At 42.2% G+C, this 22,279-nt stretch overlaps 1 protein-coding gene across 1 annotated transcript in view; it reads left to right on the top strand.

Annotated features, from left to right (window-relative positions):
- The window catches only part of Tmem117 (transmembrane protein 117), a 374,448-nt gene that overhangs the window by 12,102 nt on the left and 340,067 nt on the right, over window positions 1–22,279 (top strand). Inside the window, exon 2 of the mRNA XM_048365994.1 lies at window positions 281–585. Within this exon, the coding sequence (XP_048221951.1) occupies window positions 309–585 (277 nt within the window). The 5' untranslated portion in view covers window positions 281–308. The remainder of the gene's footprint in view (window positions 1–280; window positions 586–22,279) is intronic.

Raw genomic sequence — 22,279 nt, 5'->3', positions numbered from 1 at the left:
GCCCTACCATGTGAGCCACACTGTATCACTTCTGGCTTTCTTGGTGGCTTGTTGGAGATAAGAGTCTCATAGACTTTCCTGTCTGGCCTGCCTTTGAACAAAGATCTTCAAATCTCAGTTTCCTGAGTAGCTAGGATTACAGGACTGAGCCACTGGAGCCTGGCAGGCATGATCTTTTCCAGATACTTCCTTATGGAGTGGTTGTGGATCTGTGTAGGCATCTGGAGAAGAGCAATGGCTCCATTTCCTGGCGTAACCCCGGATATCCTCTCTTCTACAGGTAGACTGCGGCCCTGAAGTGGTGAAGGATGGGTAAAGACTTCCGCTATTATTTCCAGCATCCCTGGTCTCGCATGATCGTGGCTTACTTAGTGATCTTCTTTAACTTCTTGATATTTGCGGAGGACCCAGTTTCTCACAGCCAAACTGAAGCCAATGTAATTGTTGTTGGGAACTGTTTTTCTTTCGTAACAAATAAATACCCTAGAGGAACCGTCTGGAGGATTCTCAAGGTACTCCTATGGCTCCTCGCCATTCTCATAGGACTCATTGCTGGCAAGTTTGTGTTCCATCAGCGTTTGTTTGGTAAGTACCCACAACCCACGAAATGTACTGCTGCTAATTGTTGAATTTCTCTTCTCCAAGCAGAGCTTCCTGGTTTCTTTTTGGTTCTTCTTTTATTGGAAAGGTGATGTCCAGAGGCGTTACAGTTACATAACTAAGGAAATAAGTACAATTCTTGTGAATAGTGTTACCCTCTGGCTCATCTTTTCCCACTTTCCCTCCCTTCCTGTCCCCCCTCTCCCAAGCTGTAAAGTTCATTTCCAACATAGCTTGTGACGGTTGCTCTTGCATTGGTTCACTCTTTGTCCTTTGTCTCACCATTTCTGTGATTCCTCTTCCCTTCCCCAAATCAGATAAACTTATATACAGGACAAAGGGTACTGAAATCAAAACAGTGACCACAGAGGAAAAAAACAACAATGAAACAACAATGAAAGAAAAATGAAGTAACTTCAAACAGTACACACACACACACACACACACACACACACACACCTGAAAAAACAAAAAAAACAAAAGAAAAATCTTGTTTCCATACCTTGAAGTTCATTTTGATTGGCATCACTTTTTTTTTGCCAGTCATGGGGCTTGAACTCAGGGCCTGGGCACTGCCCCTGAGCTTCTTTTGCTCAAGGCTAGCGATCTACCACCTGAGCCATAGCTCTACTTCTGGCTTTTTCTGTTTATGTGGTACTGAGGAATTGAATGCAGAGCTTTATGGATGCTAGGCAAGCACTCTACCTCTAAATCACATTCCCAGCCCCACACTTAGCATCATTTTATATGGTAATATGTACATGAGCTTCCTGATTTTTAAATGGTTAGGATGTCTTCTAGTTTTCCACCACTCTTAATTTGTGATGCATTGTTGTGTTTCAACTATTCTGTTGCTTGGTGTACTTCGACTATCTAAGGAAAACTCATATAAGGCAAAATTATGACTAAATTTCATGTGAAAAATCTTTTTTTTTTTAAGCCAGGCACTAAGCTGAGCATTGGTGGCTCACACCCGTAATCCTAGAGACTCAAGTGGCTGAGATCTGAAGATCTAGGTTCAAAGCCAGCCTGAGTAGACAAGTCCATGAGATTGTTATTTTCTATTGGTCACCCAAAAGCAGGAAGTATAGGTGTGGTGGACTGCTAGCCTTTAAGGAAAAAGCTGATCAACAGTATAAGGCAAAGCTGGGCACTGTAATCCTACCTACTCAAAAGGCTGAGATCAGAGGGGTCGTGGTTCAAAACCAGCTTGGGCAGGAAAGTCTTTGAGACTCTTATCTCCAATTAACCACCAGAAAACTGCAAGTGATGCTGTGGCTCAAGTTGGTAGAGTGCTAGCCTTGTGCTGAAGAGTTCAGGGACAGTGCCCAGGCCCAGAGTTCAAGCCCTATGACTGACACAAAAAGAAAAAAGAAAAAGAAAGAGTACAAGGCATGCACACACACACATCCAGTACATGACACTATATATATGTGTGTGTGTACATATATATGTGAGATGCACATACTTGATATTTGATATCTATAACATTCATAGATATGAATTTATGTGTACACTTCAGAAGTTTGATGACACAGAAAGAAAGAATTGGGAAGGAGATAAAAATGAAAGAAAGGCCAAGGGAAGATTCTTTTGGTTTTATTTGTGGGATGATATTCATTGATCTACCTATTGGGGTGAAGGTGCTAGAGTGCAGTGAAGATAAGTTAAAGATATGAACAAAAGGGCTGGGAATATGGCCTAGTGGCAAGAATTCTTGCCTCGTATATCTGAAGCCCAGGGTTCGATTCCCCAGCACCACATATATAGAAAATGACCAGAAGTGGCGCTGTGGCTCAAGTGGCAGAGTGCTAGCCTTGAGCAAGGAGAAACCAGGGACAGTGCTCAGGCCCTGAGTCCAAGCGCCAGAACTGGAAAAAAAAAAAAAAAGATATGAACAAAAGCCAAGTGCTAGTGGCTCATGCCTGTAATCCTAGATACTCAGGAGGATGGGATCTGAGGATCACAGTTTGAAGCCAGCCTGGGCAGGAAAGTTCGTGAGACTCTTACCTCCAGTTAACCAGCAACAAGTCAGAAGCAGAGGTGTGGTTCCAGTGATAGAGCACTGGCCTTGAGCCAAAAAAGTTAAGGGATAGTGCAAGGTCACGAGTTCAAGCCCTAGTGTTCACACACACACACACACACACACACACACACACAAATGATAATAGTTTGAATTGCTGAACAGCTTTTTTCATGAGAGTTCAGTCACCTGTGGTGAACTTTAGGTGATTCATCTGGAAGGGCAATGCTCAGATTCACTGTATTGGAAAAACAAAACAAAACAAAACATTATTGATCTGCTTGCCAGCGGTGCAGGTAGGGGGCTCTGGCTGGACTTGGACAAAAGATGAGAGAAAGAATGATGTGGAATGGTGGAACAAGGAAGGGCCTAAAGACTTAGATGAAATGGAATCAATACATTGGGAGTAAGGAAAGGGAAAAGATTGGAGTGTGTGGTTTATGGACATGCTATAACAGAAATACAGTCCTTCCTTGGTGGTAATTCCCAGGTAGGGTGTGGCTTTTAGAAGGGTGTTGGCTGAGACAGGCCAATGACTCAGAGGATATGTAGGAATCAAGTGTTAGTAGAGCTATGTACTAGATACTGAACAAGCATGCTCTGCTCAGAAATCATACAACTAGAAGTTGAGGATGATGGGTTATTGGTGGGAGAGGATCAGTTTCCAAAAATGAGCAAGGAGGGCTGAGTGAACATATATCCAAATAATCGATATCCATTATAATAGATATCCATCGCAAGCAATGGTGGCTGGACGTGTTGATAACCCATTTGAAGTAGAGGGAGGGTTCTCAATGTAGCAAGCTATGACAAATGGATCAACATACTCAAGCTGGAGAAACAGCATCTGCCTTTATTACAGATGAGTGAAGGAGTCATATTGATTAAGGTGCATTGTACTTATAAACCAATATGCTGAATTAAACCTCCTTGTATAACTACTTAAGGATATTTTTAAGTGACTACTGATATGGATCAGGTAATGGCATTAATAACTAATGCTGGTTTTAGTTTATTTTATACATTTTATTTGTTGTTATTGTAAAGATGATGAACAGAGGGGTTACAGTTACATAAGTTAGGTAAAGAGTACAATTCTTTTTGGACAATGTCAGCCCTTCCCTCACTCTCTGCCAGTTTTTCCCTCCCCTCCCCACACACAAGTTGTATAGTTCATTTTCAACTTAGTGTCTAGTGAGTACAACTGCTGCATTTGTTCACCCTTTCTCCCTCCATTTCTGTGACCCCTCACCCTCCCAAAGAGATAAATTAACAAACAAGACAAAAGGAAAAGAAAGTAAAAACAGTAACAAGGAAAAAAATTCTCTTGTTTCCATTTGCTAGGGTTAATTTCGATAAATATTATTTTACATGGTCAGATGCACATAGCTATTGTGCCTTTGTGATCCTCTTCTAAGAATTCCCTCCTTTTGTCTCACTGTGTGTTGCCTAGAGACTTGTATAATTTATCATGTCCCAGTGTATTTTAAGCCAGGCCCAAAGAAACATAGGTTGCATGGTTTCCCTCATTTGTAGTTACTAGAATGTGCCTATAAATCTACAAGTAAACATACTAGATGGTAAAGGGAAAAGGCTGGTTTTATTATTGCTGTTTTGTCAATTGCAACTCATACTTCTTATACTAAAATCACATTGCAATTATGGTTTGCATTTTAATTCTCCTGCAAGTATAAATAAGTTAGCCCTTAAGAAAGCAGTACAGATTTCAAGTGTTTCAGTACATATTATTTTATTGTGTTACTATATATATTACATATATAGTATATAAACATATATACACATATATTGTGTGTGTTTGTGCATGTGTGCTGATACTGGAACTTGAACTCAGGGCCTGGGCACTGTCCTTGAGCTTTTTTACTCAAGGCTGGTGCTCTGCCACTTGAGCTACAGCTCCACTTCTGGCCGTTTAGTGGTTAATTGGAAATAAGAGTGTCATGAACTTTCCTGACTGAGCTGGCTTCAAACCATGACCCTCAGATCTCAGCTTCCTGAGGAGCTAGGCTTACAGGTGAGGCACCGGCACATGGCTCTCTTTTCCTTTTTCTCTCCTTCCTTCCTTCCTTCCTTCCTTCCTTCCTTCCTTCCTTCCTTCCTTCCTTCCTTCCTTCCTTCCTTCCTTCCTTCCCCACCCTCTCTCTCTTTTGGTGCTCCTTCTGAGGCTTGAACTCAGGGCCTGTGTACTGTCCCTGGGCTTTTTGCTCAAGTCTGTTGCTTTACCACTTGAGCCATTTCCTGCATTTATTTTAAATAAGCCTCTATTTAAATCCTTTAGCAGTTCATGTGTACAAACCTGTAATAGGTAGGGGTGATGAAGATGATGATGATGGTGGTGATTGTGTATACTTGAGAGAAATGAGCCTGTTAATTATACTCACAGAGCTTTATGTTTAAGAAGGGTTGAAATGGTTTATAAGATGATCAGAATGATTTATGGCATCAATTAAATTGTTTCATTTTTTGACCATTTAATAGAATTCTAGTCTTCACTATTAAATAATAGACCACTATTTCTTTCATTTCATAAGCTTGTAAACCTTCTCTCATCTATTTTATTCTATTTTATCTTTTTAATCTGCCAAGTGTAGCATCTGAAAATTCTTCTAAGCATATTCTTTTTGCACATATAGCTACATATATAATTACTGGTCATGGTTGCAGTAATACTTTGTTCAGCTATATTTCTTCAGCTATGCCTGAGGCCCACAAGAGAAGAGATTTTTTTTTGTCTTTTCTTTTTTTGGTACTGGGGATCGAACCCAGGACGTTGTACTTGCTAGGCAAGCACTTTGCCACTGAGCTACATCCCAGCCCTAAGAGAAGAGATTATGTTGCTATTTTTTATCCTTTGGCCCTCAGTGTCCCAAAGCGATGCCTGGCACAACAATGTTCAATAAATTCCGATGAATACATAAGTGAACGTTTCTTTATCTTTCACATGTTGACTTTGCTTGCCTTTTAATTGTCAGCTTCAGAAGTGCATTCCTTTGTTCATTTATAAAATATGAGGGCAAGGCATTTAAAATCTGATTGAAGAGAGGAATACAGAGGCATGAAAAATTAACTACTCTGATAATAGGAGGAAGTGCCTATCTGGTAACAAATGAATAGTGCAGAGCCTTCCTGGCCAGGATGGCGGGGGAAGCGTGGAGCTCCACTGAGGCAGAAGCATGTGAGGGGTGGTCAGAGGCTACCAATGAGACCATCTCCTGACAGAGATCAGGCTTTCGGCTAGGTGGAGGTAGCAGAGGAGGTGACAACCCAGCTCTTGTGCTTTTGAGTGAGGGGAAAAGCTGAGGCTCATCTAGACTGAAGGCGTGACAGGTTTGTGTAGAACGAGTGGCAGCAAAGTGGAAGGATAAGTTGGATTTAAATTCTTTCGTATTCTTTCATTCATTCATTTGTAACAGTCGTAGGGCTTGAACTCAGGGCCTGGGTGCTGTCCCTTGGCTTTTACTCAGGTTGGCACTCTACCACTTCAGCCACAACTCTACTTCTAGCTTGTTGCTGGTTAATTGGAGATAACTGTTTCATGGACTTTTCTGCTTGGGCTGGCTTTTTTTTTTGGCCAGTCCTGGGCCTTGGACTCAGGGCCTGAGCACTGTCCCTGGCTTCTTTTTGCTCAAGGCTAGCACTCTGCCACTTGAGCCACAGCGCCACATCTGGCTGTTTTCTATATATGTGGTGATGGGGAATCGAACCCAGGGCTTCATGTATACGAGGCAAGCTCCCTTGCCACTAGGCCATATCCCCAGCCCCACTGGGCTGGCTTTGAACCATGATCCTCTGATCTCAGCTTCTTGAGTCACTAGGATTACAGGTGTGAGCCATGAGCATCGTGCTTGAATTTTACTTTTTAAGAAAAACTTATGGTGTATGTGTATGTGTGTATAGGTGTGTGTAGATGTGTGTTTGTGTTTGTGTATAGGTGTGTGTGTATGTGTGTAAGGTTATGAAGGGTAAACATGAAAAATACTGACATTCAATATTCTTTTAAAAATATCGGGGCTGGGGATATGGCCTAGTGGCAAGAGCACTTGCCTCATATACTTGAAGCCCTGGGTTCGATTCCCCAGCACCACATATACAGAAAATGGCCAGAAGTGGCGCTGTGACTCGAGTGGCAGAGTGTTAGCCTTGAGCAAAAAGAAGCCAGGGACAGTGCTCAGGCCCTGAGTCCAAGGCCCAGGACTGGCAAAAAAAAAAAAAAAAAAAAATATTAATTCATTTATTTGTTTGTTTGTTCTAGTCTTCGGGCTTGAACTCAGGGCATGGGCACTGTCCCTGAGCTTTTTTTTATAGTCATATATAGCTTTTGAGCTATTGTGATCCACTGAGAGGCCTATTTTAGACCATTTTATGTTTAGTAGTTGTTTGGTTTTAGATACATAATGTAAGGTCGCTGACCCAAACCTGTGGAAATACCATTTGAAAAGAACTTTTTTTTTTTTTTTTGGCCAGTCCTGGGCCTTGGACTCAGGGCCTGAGCACTGTCCCTGGCTTCTTCCCGCTCAAGGCTAGCACTCCGCCACTTGAGCCACAGTGCCGCTTCTGGCTGTTTTCTGTATATGTGGTGCTGGGGAATCGAACCTAGGGCCTCGTGTATCCGAGGCAGGCACTCTTGCCACTAGGCTATATCCCCAGCCCTGAAAAGAACTTTTTTGTTTCGCAGACCTGGTCTCTACTCTCCACTCCCCCCTCCCCCCGCCGCAACCCTAATAGTCATATATCAAGGAGACCATGTCCCTTTGTTTTCTGTGTTCTAGGCTTGTCTTGCTCAACATTATTTGCTCAAGTTCTGACCATTCCTCTACGGATACCAATATTTTATCATTTCTAATCGCTATGTAGTATTCCATTGTGTATAGGTACCACAGTTTTTGGATCCATTCATCTGTAGAGGGGCATCTGAGTTGTTTCCATATTTTGGCTATTGTGAATTGTGCAGTGATAAACATGTATGTACAGATGTCTTTTTGATATCCTGAGACCTGTTGTTTAGGATAGATGCCTAGGAGTGGTATGGCTGGGTCATAGGGTAGGTCTGTGTTGAGCTTTTTGAGGAACCTCCATACTGTTCTCCAAAGTGGTTGTACTAATTTGCACTCCCACCAACAGTGGAGAAGGGTTCCTCTTTTCCCGCATCCCCTCCATCATTTGTTGTTTCCTGAGTTCAGAGCATTGGCCATTCTAACTGGGGTGAGGTGGTATCTCAGGGTTGTTTTTATTTGCATTTCCTTTACTACCAGGGATGTTGAGCATTTCCTCATGTGTTTCTTTGCCATTTTTATCTCTTCTCCTGTGAAGTCTCTCTTTAGCTCCTTTGCCCATTTCATAATTGGTTTACTGGGTTTGGAGGGGGTTAGTTTTTTGAATTCTCTGTAGATGACAGATATTAGGCCTTTGTCTGTTGCTGTGCTGGTGAAGATCCTTTCCCATATGGTTGGCTGTCTTTCTAGTTAGCTGTGCAGAAGCTTTTATTTTGTAGTAGTCCCATTTGTCGAGACTCTCCCCTATCTGTTTTGCCCCTGGGACTCTATTCAGGAAGTTCCTTCCTGTGCCTATAAGTTCTAGCATCTTTCCTACTCTGTCCTTCAGGTCCCTGAGCTTTTTGACTAAAGGTTAGCACTCTACCCCTTGAGCCACAGCTCTACTTCTGGCTTTGTTTTTGTTTTTGTTTTGTAGTCAATTGGAGATAAGAGTCTCACAGACTTTTCTGCCTGCACTGGCTTAGGACTGCAATCGTCAGATTTCAGTCTCCTGAGTAGCTAGGATGACAGTCGTGAGCCACTGGCACCTGGAGATATTTGGCATTTTTTTTAAATCCCCAGAAAGTGTGATTCTTGGCAGTGCCCTTGGTGTGTAATGATGAAAGGGAGGGGTAGCTCAGTGGCAGAGTGTTGGCTCAGCTGTGTGAGGCTCAGATTCAAAGTTCGGCAGTGCAAAAACAAAAACAAACAAACAAAAATAACAGATTAAACTTGGTATCTATTTATAAGGACTTACCCTTATTTTAAGAGTTCCCAATCAAAAAATGTGGCTGGAAATCCCCAGTACACAGTTAGGTCCCCACATCTACACACACCTGCCCATCAGGTGCCTTTATTTGTTGGCAATGCCGTTGTTTCTGCACATCCATCAGCACTAAAGGGCCCTCAGGCCCTCGTTGTGGTATGATCTCTGACTGCTCTAGTTTCCCCAGGACAGAGAAAACAAACACTGTAAGAAGACACCTCAAGGCCCTAATAAACTACCTTGGTCTGAGCCTTATAATTAAGCAATTATTAACCCAGCTGCCTTTCTAGGTACTTTTTACAGCAGTTGATACAGATGAGTCATTCAGGGATCAGAGGCCCTTTCATTTCTAGGTTCAGTCCTTGCTTCCAGTTGGTCTTTTCTTTTCCCACTCATAGAGGTAATGGCAAAATTGTCTGAGGAAGGCAGCTTGGCTGATGGAATTGTAGCAGGTAGTTAGTTAGCCCTACCCCCATTCAGCCAGCATGCTCTCAGTGCAAGGAAAGCCACTTCCTTCCATGGCAGAGCTGGCCGTGTAGCTGATTTAAACAGTACTTTCTAGAGAAAGAAGAGTACTGGCTTATTTGAACTCTTGAAAACCACATTGCGTTGGGTGATGGTGGTCCATTCCTGTAATCCTAGCTTCTCAAGATGCTGAGAACTGAGGTTCATGGTTCAAAGGCAGCCTGAAAAGAAAGTTCATTAAACCCTTCTTTCCAATGATCACCAAGAAAGCTGGAAGTGGCCCTGAGTTCAAATCCTACTACCAGCACAGGAACAAATAAAGCATATTTAGCAGGGCAACAGTGGCGCACGCCTGTAATCCTAGCTACTCAGGATGCTGAGACCTGAGGATCATGGTTCAAAGCCAGCCCAGGCAGACAGATCCATGAGACTCTTATCTCCAATTAACCACCAAAGTGCCAGATGTGGAGCTACTGCTCAAGTGGTAGAGCAACAGCCTTGAGCCAAAAAAGCCAAATGAGACCTGGTAGACTTAAGTTCCAGCTCCAGTACTGGTACACACACACACACACACACACACACACACACACACAACACACACACACACACCTCTCCCCCCCTCCATCACCACCATCACCACACCACTACTACCACCACCAATAACAACAACTATACAAACCTAAAACAGCCCCCCCCCTCCATCCCTTCCTCCACTCATTGACAGAGGTTTTTATTTATTTATTCAATAATAGAGTAATTAGTTCTGGCTGAAATGGAAGCACAATTTGAGAGGATACTAACATTTTTGTTTGTGCTTTGTTTTCTTTTCCCTCTTCTATGATTCCCTGTTGGTAGCATCATTTCTTGAAGGTATCTTCACTGAGTGAGAATATTGTATTACTTGGGAGATTTAGGGCATGCCAGCAATGGTTTGGCTGTGAGATCTTGGTCCAGTGGGTAAATAAACATGGTGGCTGGGAGGAAGTAGGTAAGTTTCTGGTGTGTGCTGCTGTTCAGGGTTCTGGGAAGATGAGGGCAAAGGAAGACCATACAAGACTTAGGGGCCCAAGGACTCAGATCATCATGAGGGGATTCTCCACACAGACTTGGTTGCTTTATGGTGTTGGCCTTGCCTAGGAGTGAGTATTGGTGAAGGAAAAGCAGTTGTGGATTTGTTGTTGTTGTTTGTTTATTTTATGCCAGTCCTGGGGTTTGAACTACGGGCCTGGGCACTGTTCCTGATCCTTTATGCTCAAAGCTCATGCTGTACCACTTGAGACACACTTTCACTTGCGCTTTTAGAGGGTTCATTGGAGGTAGGAGTCTCAGGGACTTTCCTGCCAGGACTGGCTTTGAACTACAATCTTGAGATCTCGGACACCTGAGGAGCGAGGACTACAGGCATGAGCCACCAGTGGCAAGCATAGTTGTGGTGTGTGTGTGTGTGTGTGTGTGTGTGTGTGTGTGTGTGTGTGTGTGTGTGTGTGTGTGTACTTGTCTTCTCCTGGCTGTGGCCCAGAGTCATTGTGGATGGGCAGGAGGAAGGCACAGGGTTGATTTTCTTGGCTTCAAGGTCACAAGGACAGCCGGCAGCACAATTGGAACATCAACGAAGCCTCCTGATTCCCAGACAAGTGCTTTTCACACTTTCCAGATGGTGGCTGGCAGCCTGGAGCCCTGTCTGATTTAGGACTGGATTGTGCTGCGCCGCCCCCCACAGCTTTGCTCCACATTCCGTGTCCAGAGACCTTTCCTGGTGCTGCCTCCAGTCTGTTCTTTGGCTTAAGAAAGTCATTTAGGGGCCATGCACTGATGTCGGACGCCTGCAATCCTAGCTACTCATGAAGGAGGCTCAGATCTGAGAGTCTTAGTTTGAAGCCAGGATGGGAAGAAAAATCTGAGAGACTCTTCTTTCCAGCTAACCAGCAAAATATAGGAAGTGGAAGTGTGGCTCAAGTGGTAGAACACTAGGTGTGAAGGAAAAACTGAGAGACAGTGCTCAGGTCTTGAGTTCAAGCCCCAGGTCTCATCCTTGTTTGTTGTACTTTCCATGTCCTTTAGGACATGATGAAACGGAGATCCCAGCTGAGTTGGTAAGAAAATGCTGTACACATTCAGACTTGAGAGCTTGAGCTCCAATGTGCTTTTCAGTAATCCAGGGAAGTTAACTTGCCTGCCTGCCTTCCTGCCTCCCTACCTTCCTGCCTGCTTCCCTTCCTGCCTTCTGCTCTTTCCCTTTCTTTCTTTCTTTCACTCACTCTCTCTTTCCTGTGCTGTACTGTGACTTGAACTCAGAGCCTGAGCACCGTCCCTGGTTTCTTTTTGCTCAAGACTAGCACTCTACCAATTGAGCCACAGCACCACTTCTGGCTTTTTCTGCATATGCTGAGAAAATTGAACTCAGGGCTTTATGTATACGAGGCAAGCACTCTTGCCACTAGGCCATATTCTCAGCCCCGACTTCTAGCTTTTTTTCTGGTTACTTAGAGATAGGAATCTCATGGAGTTTCCTGCCTAGGCTGGCCTCTGAATTTGATCCTCAGATCTCAGCCTCCTGAATAGTTAGGATGCCAGGCATGAGCCAGTGGCACGCCACATCCCCTTCCCCCTTTTAAAGATCACACCTTCATTTTAAGGACTCTTATTTCCTGAGTCTATTCCCTCGTATATGGAACACAGGGCGCATCAATCTTTTTCTACAATTGACAACTTAAAACTCTCATTAGATGATCCCACTTCATCTCTCAGTTTGCTGGGAGAAAGAAATGTCCAATTCTGCTTATTTCTGATCCTAGCAGCAACTAAGGGACAAGCTGAACTCTGGGTTCAGATGTGCAGCTTCAGCTGTGAAGGTTCAATGCCACTGTGTTTCTTTGGGAAAGCTTAGTGTTGTTCTGAACTTACTCGTTTTGGATTATTCTTGTTGCTATTTCAAACCATTTGCAAAGCACAAGAGCTTCAAATTAGATCTTGATGTTCTTCATTCTTTTTTATTCAATAAATATATACTAAGCAATTTCCAGGTTCTGGGGATCCAGCATTGAAGCCAACAAAGTCCTTGCTGTGGTTTAGCTGATATTGTTGTGTGAGAAGACAAATGATGAAGAAACAATGAACCACTGTTCTGTGTTTGTTGGAGGGCCACATTGGCTAGGCAAGCAGGAGGAATCTAGGCAGGGTACATAGTGTCCAAATTTCTTCCCTAATAAGATGACATTTGAAGCTGGGCTCTGGTAGCTCATGCCTATAATCCTAGCTACTCTGGAGGCTGAGCATTGAGGATCATTGTTCAAAGCCAGCCTAGGCAGGAAAGCCCATGAGACTCATCTCCATTTAACCACCAAAAAGCCAGGAGAGGAGCTGTGGCTCAAGTGCTAGAGCATTAGCCTTGAGTGAACAAGCTCAGCAACAGTGCCCAAGCCCTGAGTTCAAGCCCCAGTATTGGCATTGAAAAAAAGATGACATTTGAATAAAATCCTTAAGAAAATGAAGGCATAAGCTCTGTATCTTTCTGGAAGAAAATATAGCATGGAGAGGGGAGGACAAGCACAGAAACTGTAAGCAGTGGTCCATGAAGTTTAGTGAGGAGCTGTGTGTAGTAAGCACTAGAGAGGAGGAGGAGGAGGAAGGGTGAGGTGAGTTGCAATGATATCAGAAGGCTTCTTTTTCTTTTTATATGCCTGTACTGGGGCTTGAACTCCCAGCCTTGGCACTGTCCCTTAGCTTTTGCACTCAAGACTGGTGCTCTACCGCTTGAGACCACAACTCCACTTCCAGGCTTTTGTAAGAGTCACAGACTTTTTTCCTGGCTGGGATGGCTTTGAACCATGATCCTCAGATCTTAGCCTCCTGAGTAGGTAGGATTACAGATGGGAGCCACTGGCACCTGGCCAATCATTAAGCATCTAATGAGTGATTTTTTCTTAACAGGTAAAGATGCTCAAAGGTGAAAGAATATGGTACTTGCTGCTTTAAACAAAAATAGAGTCATGACTAAGGCATTTGAAAGCACTCGTCCTCAGAGCCCCTGCCGCCCATCTGCCTCAACCACAGGTTCATCATTTTCCATTTTTGGCCTGTTCCCCACATGGATCCAAGGACTGGCTTGCAAATAGTATTGGCACAGGCTATCACGATGAGCACTGATACCATTCTAAAAATAAATGGGAATAAGGATTTTTGCTCCTAACCATAGAAAACTTATGACTCAGGCATTGCGAAAATCTGGCCCCTGTGGACGTCAGTGACACAGCAGTTGTTAAGCAGGGGCCTGGCCAGGGCATGCGTGGCTCACGCCTGTAACCAAAGCTACTCAGGAGGCTGAGATTGAGATTTAGGATTGACATTTGAGGCCCGCCCAGTAAGTTGAAGCCCTGGTAGTGGTATGCACGTGCATGCGTGCACACACCACATACACACACACACGCACACACACACGCACACACAGAATGGAAAACATTAAGTCATCAAATGCAATATTATATAAGAAGAGGTGGCATAATTTGTTGGTCATCTCTCACTTGCCAATGTAATTTTGAATCTTACTCTCTTCCAATTATTATAGTTAAAATAACAGTAGGCTTTCTAACTGCTACCATTAAGCATTGTGTCATGCTTCATGCTATAGAAAATACAGTTAGTCTTTAAATTTGTTGTGTGTGTGTGTGTGTGTGTGTGCTGGTAGTGGGCTTGAACTTAGGGCCTGGGTGCTGTCCCTTAACTTTTGCTCAAGGCACACTTCTTCTGGGTGCTTAATTGGAAATAAGAATGTTCTAGGCTTTCCTGCCTGGGCAGCCACCAGTGCCTGGCACAGTCTTTGAATTCTTAATACTGTTAATCACATTTTTTTATGGTTGCCTTTATTTATTTTGTATTTAAATTTTTTAAAAAAATTTATTGACAAGGTGATGTGCAAAAAGGGTACATAATAAGGTAGTGAGTACATTTCTTGTCTCATTTGTTACATCCTCCCTCATTTTTCTTTCCCTTCCCTAGTTCAGAAAGCATATATACAATATCCAGTGTACCAAAATCATATACAATGACCACAGGGGGTACGCCATGTTAATCGCATTTTGAAATCAGTAGAACCACCTGCAGATTGTAGCCTTGTTTTTTTTTTTTTTTCTCTTTTTTCCCCATGGCCAAAGAGAGAAAGATGAGAGAAGAGGCTATAAATAAATGAAATATTTTACTGTGATGGAAAAATGTCTTGAAATAAAGATGACAAGTGACAGTCAAAAGATGAGGGGGAATAGTCCAGGATCATGTAGGAAGGGTAGCAGATAAAGATGCCACAGAGAATAAAAGGATAGGGCAGGGATTGTATGCTTCTGGGTTTTACAAGCAAGATGAATGTGGTAATGTAATGGTGATGACACAGACAACAGAACACAAACAACTGTTTCAATGACAGCTCTGTGTGTGTGTGCGTGCAAATGCACATGTGTGTGCCAGTTCTGGGGGTTGAACTTGGGGCCTGGGCACTGTACCTTAGCTTTGTTGCTCAGGGCTAGCACTCCAGCACTTGAGCCTGCACAGCTCCACTTCTGGCTTTCTGGTTGTTAACTGGAGATAGGAGGGCTGGCTTTGAACCACCCTCCCCAGATCTCAGCATCCTGAGTAGCTGGGATTTGAGGAGTGAGCCACTGGTGCCTGGCACCATGCCAGCCTTATGATAAAATGACAATACTTACTTGATGGATTTGAATTCTCCAAGACCAATCCCACATTTTAGATATGGAAGGGTAAAACCTCATTTTTCCTCTTCTTTCGCGTAGGCAAGCACAGTTGGAGCTGTCACAGTTAACAAGTGTTTTGAAGTGTAGCAATTATTTAGAAAGGCAATTATTTGTTTAAGGATTGACTTTAATCAAAATCTTTTAGTCTATGAGACTAGGTTTATATTCTACAAATAATATCTGAAGTTTTGTTAACAGAATTTTTGTGTTATAGAAAAAGATCCAATTCATCCAATATTCAGAGACTTGCAGCTCTAATGAAGTGATTTGAAATGTAATAAAAGCATTTAGCTGGCTGGGTGCTAATGGCTCACACCTGTCATCCTAGCTACTTGGGTGGCTGAGATCTGAGGATCACAGTTCAAAGCTAGTCTAGGAAGAAAAGTTGGCAAGGCTCTTACTGCCAATTAACTACCCAAAAGCCAAAAGTAGAGCTGCAGCTCAAGTAATACAGTGTTAGCTTTGTGCAAAAAAACTATGGGACAAAAGTTCTTAGTGTGTGTAGTATGTGTGTGTGTGTATGTGTACCAGTACTGGGACTTGAACTTAGGGTCAGGGTGCTGTCCTTTAGCTTTCCCAGTCAAGATTGATGCTCTACCACTTGAGCCACTTCTGGTTTCTTGTTGGTTCATTGGAGGTAAGAGTCTCATGAACTTTCCAGTCCCAGTTGGCTTTGAACTGGGCTCCTCAGCTCTCAGCCTCTTAAGTAGGTAGGCTTATGGGCATGAGCCATCAGCACCCAGTAGGGCGGCCTTTATAGTCAACTTCATTCATTATTTTACACGAGGTGATAATGAAACTATTGGAATTTCTCCATTTATTGATGTTCTCACAGGTCATTGTCCTCAGAAAGCTGTTGGAAATACGGTCAGCTCACATCTTGTCCTGGCTCATGTCAAATAATAATCTTCCAGTAGAAGAAATAGAGAGTAAAATAGCAACATATATCACTTTCAGAAATTGTTTTCGGAAATAATCCATACATTTCTATTCATAAGAAGAAAGACTATTTTTTTGTAATAGCTGAAACCATACAATCAACTAAGCTGGTTAACAATAGTATGCTTTTGTTAACTCACTCAATTATGCTCATTTCCTTTGATATTTTGTCCTTCAGAGAGAGAACAGTAGCTAGTGGAGGGAAAATAAGTGCCCTTTGTGTGTCTTAGGAATTTGAAAACTTGATAGCACTATATAGTAATTATTTTAGAATGATCATGTTCAGTAATTTAGTTTGGTAAAGTAAAATCATCACTTTACTTTGAAAGCTAAAATAATTGGGCCAGGTGCCAGTCGCTCATGTTTGTAACCCTAGCTATTCAGGAGGCTGAGATCTGAGGATCAAGACTCAAAGCCAGTCCAGGCAGGAATGTCCTTGAGATGTTCATCTCCAATTAACCACCAAAAAGTCAAATGTGGAGCTGTGGTTCAAGTGTTAGAGCATCAACCTTGAGTAGAAAAGCTAAGGAATAGTACTCAGGCCCTGAGCTCAAGCTCTAGTACACACACACACACACACACACACACACACACACACACACACATTGATTATTGTTTATGGAAAAAATGCTCATAAGACCTCAAGTAAACTACTGAAGGACAGAGTAGGAAAGATGCTAGGACTTATAGGCACAGGAAGGAACTTCCTGAATAGAGTCCCAGGGGCGCAACAAATAGGGGAAAGACTCAACAAATGGGACTACTACAAATTAAAAAGTTTCTGCACAGCTAAGGACATAGCCACCAAAATAGAAAGACAGCCAACCATGTGGGAAAGGATCTTCACCAGCACAGCAACAGACAAAGGCCTAATATCTGTCATCTACAGAGAACTCAAAAAACTAAGCCCTTCCAAGCCCAATAAACCTATTAGGAAATGGGCAAAAGAGCTAAAGAGAGACTTCACAAGAGAAGATATAAAAATGGCAAAGAAACACATGAGGAAATGCTCAACATCCCTGCTAGTAAAGGAAATGCAAATAAAAACAACCCTGAGATACCACCTCACCCCAGATAGAATGGCCTATACTCTGAACTCAGGAAACAACAAATTCTGGAGGGGGTGCGGGAAAAGAGGAACCCTTCTCCATTGTTGGTGGGAGTGCAAATTAGTACAACCACTTTGGAGAACTGTATGGAGGTTTCTCAAAAAGCTCAATATAGACCTACCCTATGACCCAGCCATACCACTCCTAGGCATCTATCCTAAATAGCAAAACCCAAGATATCAAAAAGACATTTGTACTTCCATGTTTATCGCGGCACAATTCACAATAGCCAAAATATGGAAACAACCCAGATGCCCCTCCACAGATGAATGGATCCAAAAAATATGGTACTTATACACAATGGAATACTACATAGCGATTAGGAATGGTGAAATACTGTTATTCGCAGGGAAATGGTCAGAACTTGAACAAATAATGTTGAGCGAGACAAGCCTAGAACACAGAAAACAAAGGGGCATGATCTCCCTGATATATGACTGTTAACAAAGGGAGACGGAGAGACAGTAGAGACCAAGTCTGTGAATACTGTATATGTTCTTGATACATTGTATATTGTATATATGTCTACCTGACCTAGAGAAGGGATAGAAAAACAGGACGTAAGATATCACAAGAAATGTACACACTGCCCTACTATGTAACTGTACCCTTTTTGCACAACACTTTGTAAAAAAATTTGTGTTCAATTAATAAACAAATTAAAAAAAAGACCTCAAGTAGAAATAGTGACGGAATGACTTAATATGGCAGGTGATCAGTATATGAACATGTGCCAATGAAATATGGAACTACTTAGTGATAGGAGTTTCTGAAAACCTCTACTTATTTTTGATTAGTCAATAATGCAGATAGGTTTGAATTAAATTATGGATGCTAATCACAAATGCAGATAATGGTTCTGGGCAAGGTGGTACCTGCCTGTAATCCGGCTAGTTGGGAGGTAGAGGCAGGAGGATCATGAATTTGAGGGAGGAGGACTGTGAGTTCAAGGCCAGCCTAGCAATGGTAGTGATACCCTGTCCCCAAAATAAAGGAAAACCAAAGGTGTTTGAGGGTATGTGAAAGAGGTAGAAAACTTGCCTAACAAGCATAAGACTCTGGGTTCAATCCCTGGCTGTGACAAAAAAGAAATAATGATGTTTCAATAAGTTTGTGGTGCAGTTTAAAAAAAAAATGCCAGTCCTGGGGCTTGAACTCAGGGCCTGGGCTCCGTCCTGAGCTTTCCCACTCAAGGCTGGTACTCTATCACTGGAGCCACAGCTCCACTTCTGGTTCTCTGGTGGTTAACTGGGGATAAGAGTCTCATGGGGCCTTTCCTGCGCAGGCTGACTTTGAACCATGATCCTCGGATCTCAGCCTCCTGAGTAGCTAGGATTACAGGTGTGAGCCACTGATGCCTGGTGCACAAGCTCATTTTAAAATTGAGTTTATCTAACTCAACTCACTGTTCATTTGTCAGGGCTGCATCTGGAGTAATCTATCTGCAGGCCTTTCAGTGCTGTGGTGAATAATTCAAAGCACGCCGATACATAGACCCATCACCACAGAAGCTGCCCGCCTCTCCCAGAGCCTTCCTTTACTTCAAAACTTCTTGATCTTCCTTCCATTGAAATTGATTCCAGCTGGCAGAAAAAGAGAAAAGAAAAGAAAAAGAATTAAATGAAGGCTGTAATAGACCCTTTGGAAAGAAATTGCAACCAAGACAAAAGAATGAGTCATGTGTAAAAACATAAATCAAGACTTCTGGGCTTACCTTGTCTCTAATAGTTTTCACACAGCATTTATTCCCCTTTCTGAGTTCATCAGTGTTTACTAGAACATGTTCTAAGCCTTAGTTTTCTCATTTATAAAACAAAGTACTAAGCTGGGTGCTGGTGGCTCATGCCTGTTATCTTAGCTACTCAAGAGACTGAGATCTCAGGATGGAGGTTCAAAGCCCGCCCAGGCAGTTAAGTCAATGAGATTCTAATCTCCAGTTAATCAGCAGAAAGCCAGAGGGGGAGCTGTGCCTCAAGTGTTAGAGCATTAGTAAGAGCACAAGGCCTTGGGTTCAAGCCTCAGTACCTGCACACACACATGAAAAGAAAAATGAAATACAAATTCCTGTCTTCCAGTCCATATATAAATTGGCAAAGAACAAATCACAGGATGTGAAATCCTTCATAAATTATAAATTTGAGATGCATGCTAAGGCAGTATTCTTTTTCACTGTGATGTTTACATTTTTATTACTTTCTAAAGTGTGGCTTTTCATGTTTTTTTTTGTATTACTTTTTCACAATTTCTCAAACTATATGATTGAACAAAATGACATGAAAGCAACTATCCCATGGTTAGAGAACATGTCAAAAGTTTTGTTTCTAGCCAAGTGCCATTGGCTCACATGTGTAATTCCAGCTACTCAAGAGGCTGAGTTCTGAGGATGGTTGTTTGAAGACAGTCAGACAGGAAAGTTCGTGAGACACTTATGTCCAGTTCACCAGCAAAATGCAGAAGTAGAGGTGTGATTCAGGTGGTAGTGCATCAGCTTTGAGCAAGAAAAGCTCAAGGACAATGTCCAGGGCACGAGTTCAAGCCTCAGGATTGGGGCACACGTGTGCAAATGCACACACACACACACACACACACACACAGTGTTGTTTCTAATGAATCTGAATTTTTTAGCTCTTATTTTTCAGATGCAGAAAGAAATCAGACTACCACTAGTGAGTTCATTTACAAAGTGTTCTCGCAAAACTCTATAGCTGAGGTTTGCAAATGGTTGAAGAGCTTTTCTTGGTGCCCCTTAGTGGTGCTTTGATTCGGGTGCCCGGGTCCTGAAGGCTCACCCAGGGAGCCCAGAGAGTCGCCATTTTTCATGGAGCCAGTGTGGTGTGACCTTTAGTTGCTGCAGCTGCTCGGTGGGGTCTCATTTCACTTCTCATAAACACGGCTCATCAAAGATGAGGTTGTCTTTTAAACCTGGACTCCTGCTGAACTAGAAAAACAAAATGTATTCTACTCTGAGGACCAAATATCTTTGAAACAAAGACAGTCTTTTCATTTTTGTTAAGAATTCTTTTTTTTTTTTTTTTTTTGCCAGTCCTGGGCATTGGACTCAGGGCCTGAGCACTGTCCCTGGCTTATTTTTGCTCAATTCCAGCACTCTGCCACTTGAGCCACAGCACCATTTCTGGCTGTTTTCTATATATGTGGTGCTGGGGGAAATCAAACCCAGGGCTTCATGTATACGAGGCAAGCACTCTTGCCACTGAGCCACGTTCCCAGCCTGAGAATTCTTTAAAAAATAATTTTCAACTCATCTTGTATTTTTGTTTCAAAGTCCAATGTATTATAAAAATATTTAGAAAGAATAAGGCCATTTATGGTTTTCTGATTTATGATTCAAAAGAAAGTTCTGATCGAAGTGGTGAGATGACTGTTATAGTCACTTTATTTTTATGCTGATACTGGGACTTGAACTCAAGGCCTGGGCAATGTCCTTGAACATTTTTTGTTCAAGAATAGCACTACTTAAGCCAGACCTCCACTTCAAGATTTGTAGTGGTTAATGGGAAATGAGACTCATGGACTTTCTTGCCCCAGCTGGCTTTGAACAGTGACCCTCAGATCTCAGTCTGAGGGATTCCAAGCGTGAGCCATGGGCTCCTGGCGTATCCACTTCCGTTATGTGCTCATTTGGCTATCACATGACATATGCAGTCTAGATAGAACTCAACATTTTTGGTTTGTTATCCTCCTCTATATTTTTTGCTTGGCTATCTTAGTACAAGTATTAGTAAATAGGCCCAGAATTTATTTTTATTTTACACTTCTAGGCTATTATTGAGTGAAAAAATGAGCAAGAGATGGAGAATATTTGACTAGTTACTTTTACAGGCTATTTAGCTGGAAACAGTTTGCATTGTCCAGATCGCGCATTTTGCCATCTCATTGGAGAGCATAATTTAAAAAATTGCATTTTGTACATGGACCTAAGATACAGACTGACTGTTGGCTTTTTTTTTTTAAAACAAACAAACAAACACAAAAACCCGTCCTGTGGTTTGCACTCAGCCTGAGCATGGTCCCTGAGCTTCTTTTGCTCAAGGCTAGTAATCCACCACTTGAGCCACAGTACCACTTCTGCCTTTTTCTGTTTATGTGGTGCTGAGGACTCAAACCCAGGGCTTCATGCATGCTAGGCAAGCATTTTACCACTAAGCCACATTCCCAGCTCTGACCATTGGTTTTTGTAATAATAAACTGTTTGGTATCCAATAGGATACATTCCATGAAGTTGCCATTAGCTATGTGTTTACTGAGCGCTTGAAATGTGCTACAGGTTTACAATGTAGGACAGAATGATACAAAGGAATTATTAAGTATTTTAACTGATAATTTTACTTTGCTGAAACAATATTTTGAACATACTGGGATAGTTAAAATGTGTTACCAAGACAAATTTTACTTTAAAAAAATTTAAATATGGTAACTATGAAAGTTACAATTACAGGTGTAAGCTGGGTACAAGCCTCTCATTTGTAATCCTAATTGCTCAGGAGGCTACAATTTGAGGATCGGGGTTTGAAGCCAGCCTGGGCAGCGAAGTCCTTGAGACTCTTATTGATAATTAGCCTCCAAAAAATCAGAACTGGAATTATGGCTCAAGTGATAGAGAGTGTTAGCTTTGAGCAAAAAAGCTTAGGGACAGTGCCCACACCCCAAGTTCAAACTCCAGGACAGACAGACAGATACACGCACAATATGTGCATATTTTCTTTATATTTTAAAAAATATTTCTGTTGTACAATGCTACTCTAACTGGCCTTGACGTGTATAGATTCTGGTTCTATCTTTTGTCCTTCACCAAATTACCTAAAGTTAGCCTTGATTTCAGAGGCATGGTAAAAAGTTCCACGCTTTCTGGAAGTATTGGTTTTCACCGTTTCACATCTAATATTTTGTTAGAATTGCTTCAGAGTTTGCTCATCTGTTTAAGATGTTTTAGATCAAAGTTTTGAGTATAGTGTAGCTCAGCCAGTACATTGTGTACTCTAGCTGTCTGTATGGAGGTTGGATTCCTGGGGAAAGAGCGCCCTCTTGTGGAAGATACTGAAAACAATGCTCAGCTGCAGATTTTAAGGTTGGGTAATACATTTGCAAATAATGTACTTCAGAGATTTAGAGGAAAAATATCCTAAGACTAATGATAAAGCTATCCACTTCTCTGCAGAGTTTTCAAAAACTGAGTTTAATTCAGTTTGGGCACGTATTTTCTTAGTTCAGCAGTGCTGAAGTGGGAGCCAGGCAATTGAATGTTCTGACTCTGCAGAATGTTTTGCAAAAAATGCAAAGCTTTCATGTAAGCTTTTAACCTTTCCTCTAAAAGTTTCCAACTGAGATTTTTTTAAAAAAATCTGTTA

The sequence above is a fragment of the Perognathus longimembris genome, chromosome 1 (genome assembly GCF_023159225.1).
Source record: "Perognathus longimembris pacificus isolate PPM17 chromosome 1, ASM2315922v1, whole genome shotgun sequence".
In the NCBI taxonomy this organism is placed as follows: Eukaryota; Metazoa; Chordata; class Mammalia; order Rodentia; family Heteromyidae; genus Perognathus; species Perognathus longimembris.
This window is presented reverse-complemented; position numbering and strand designations above follow the sequence as displayed.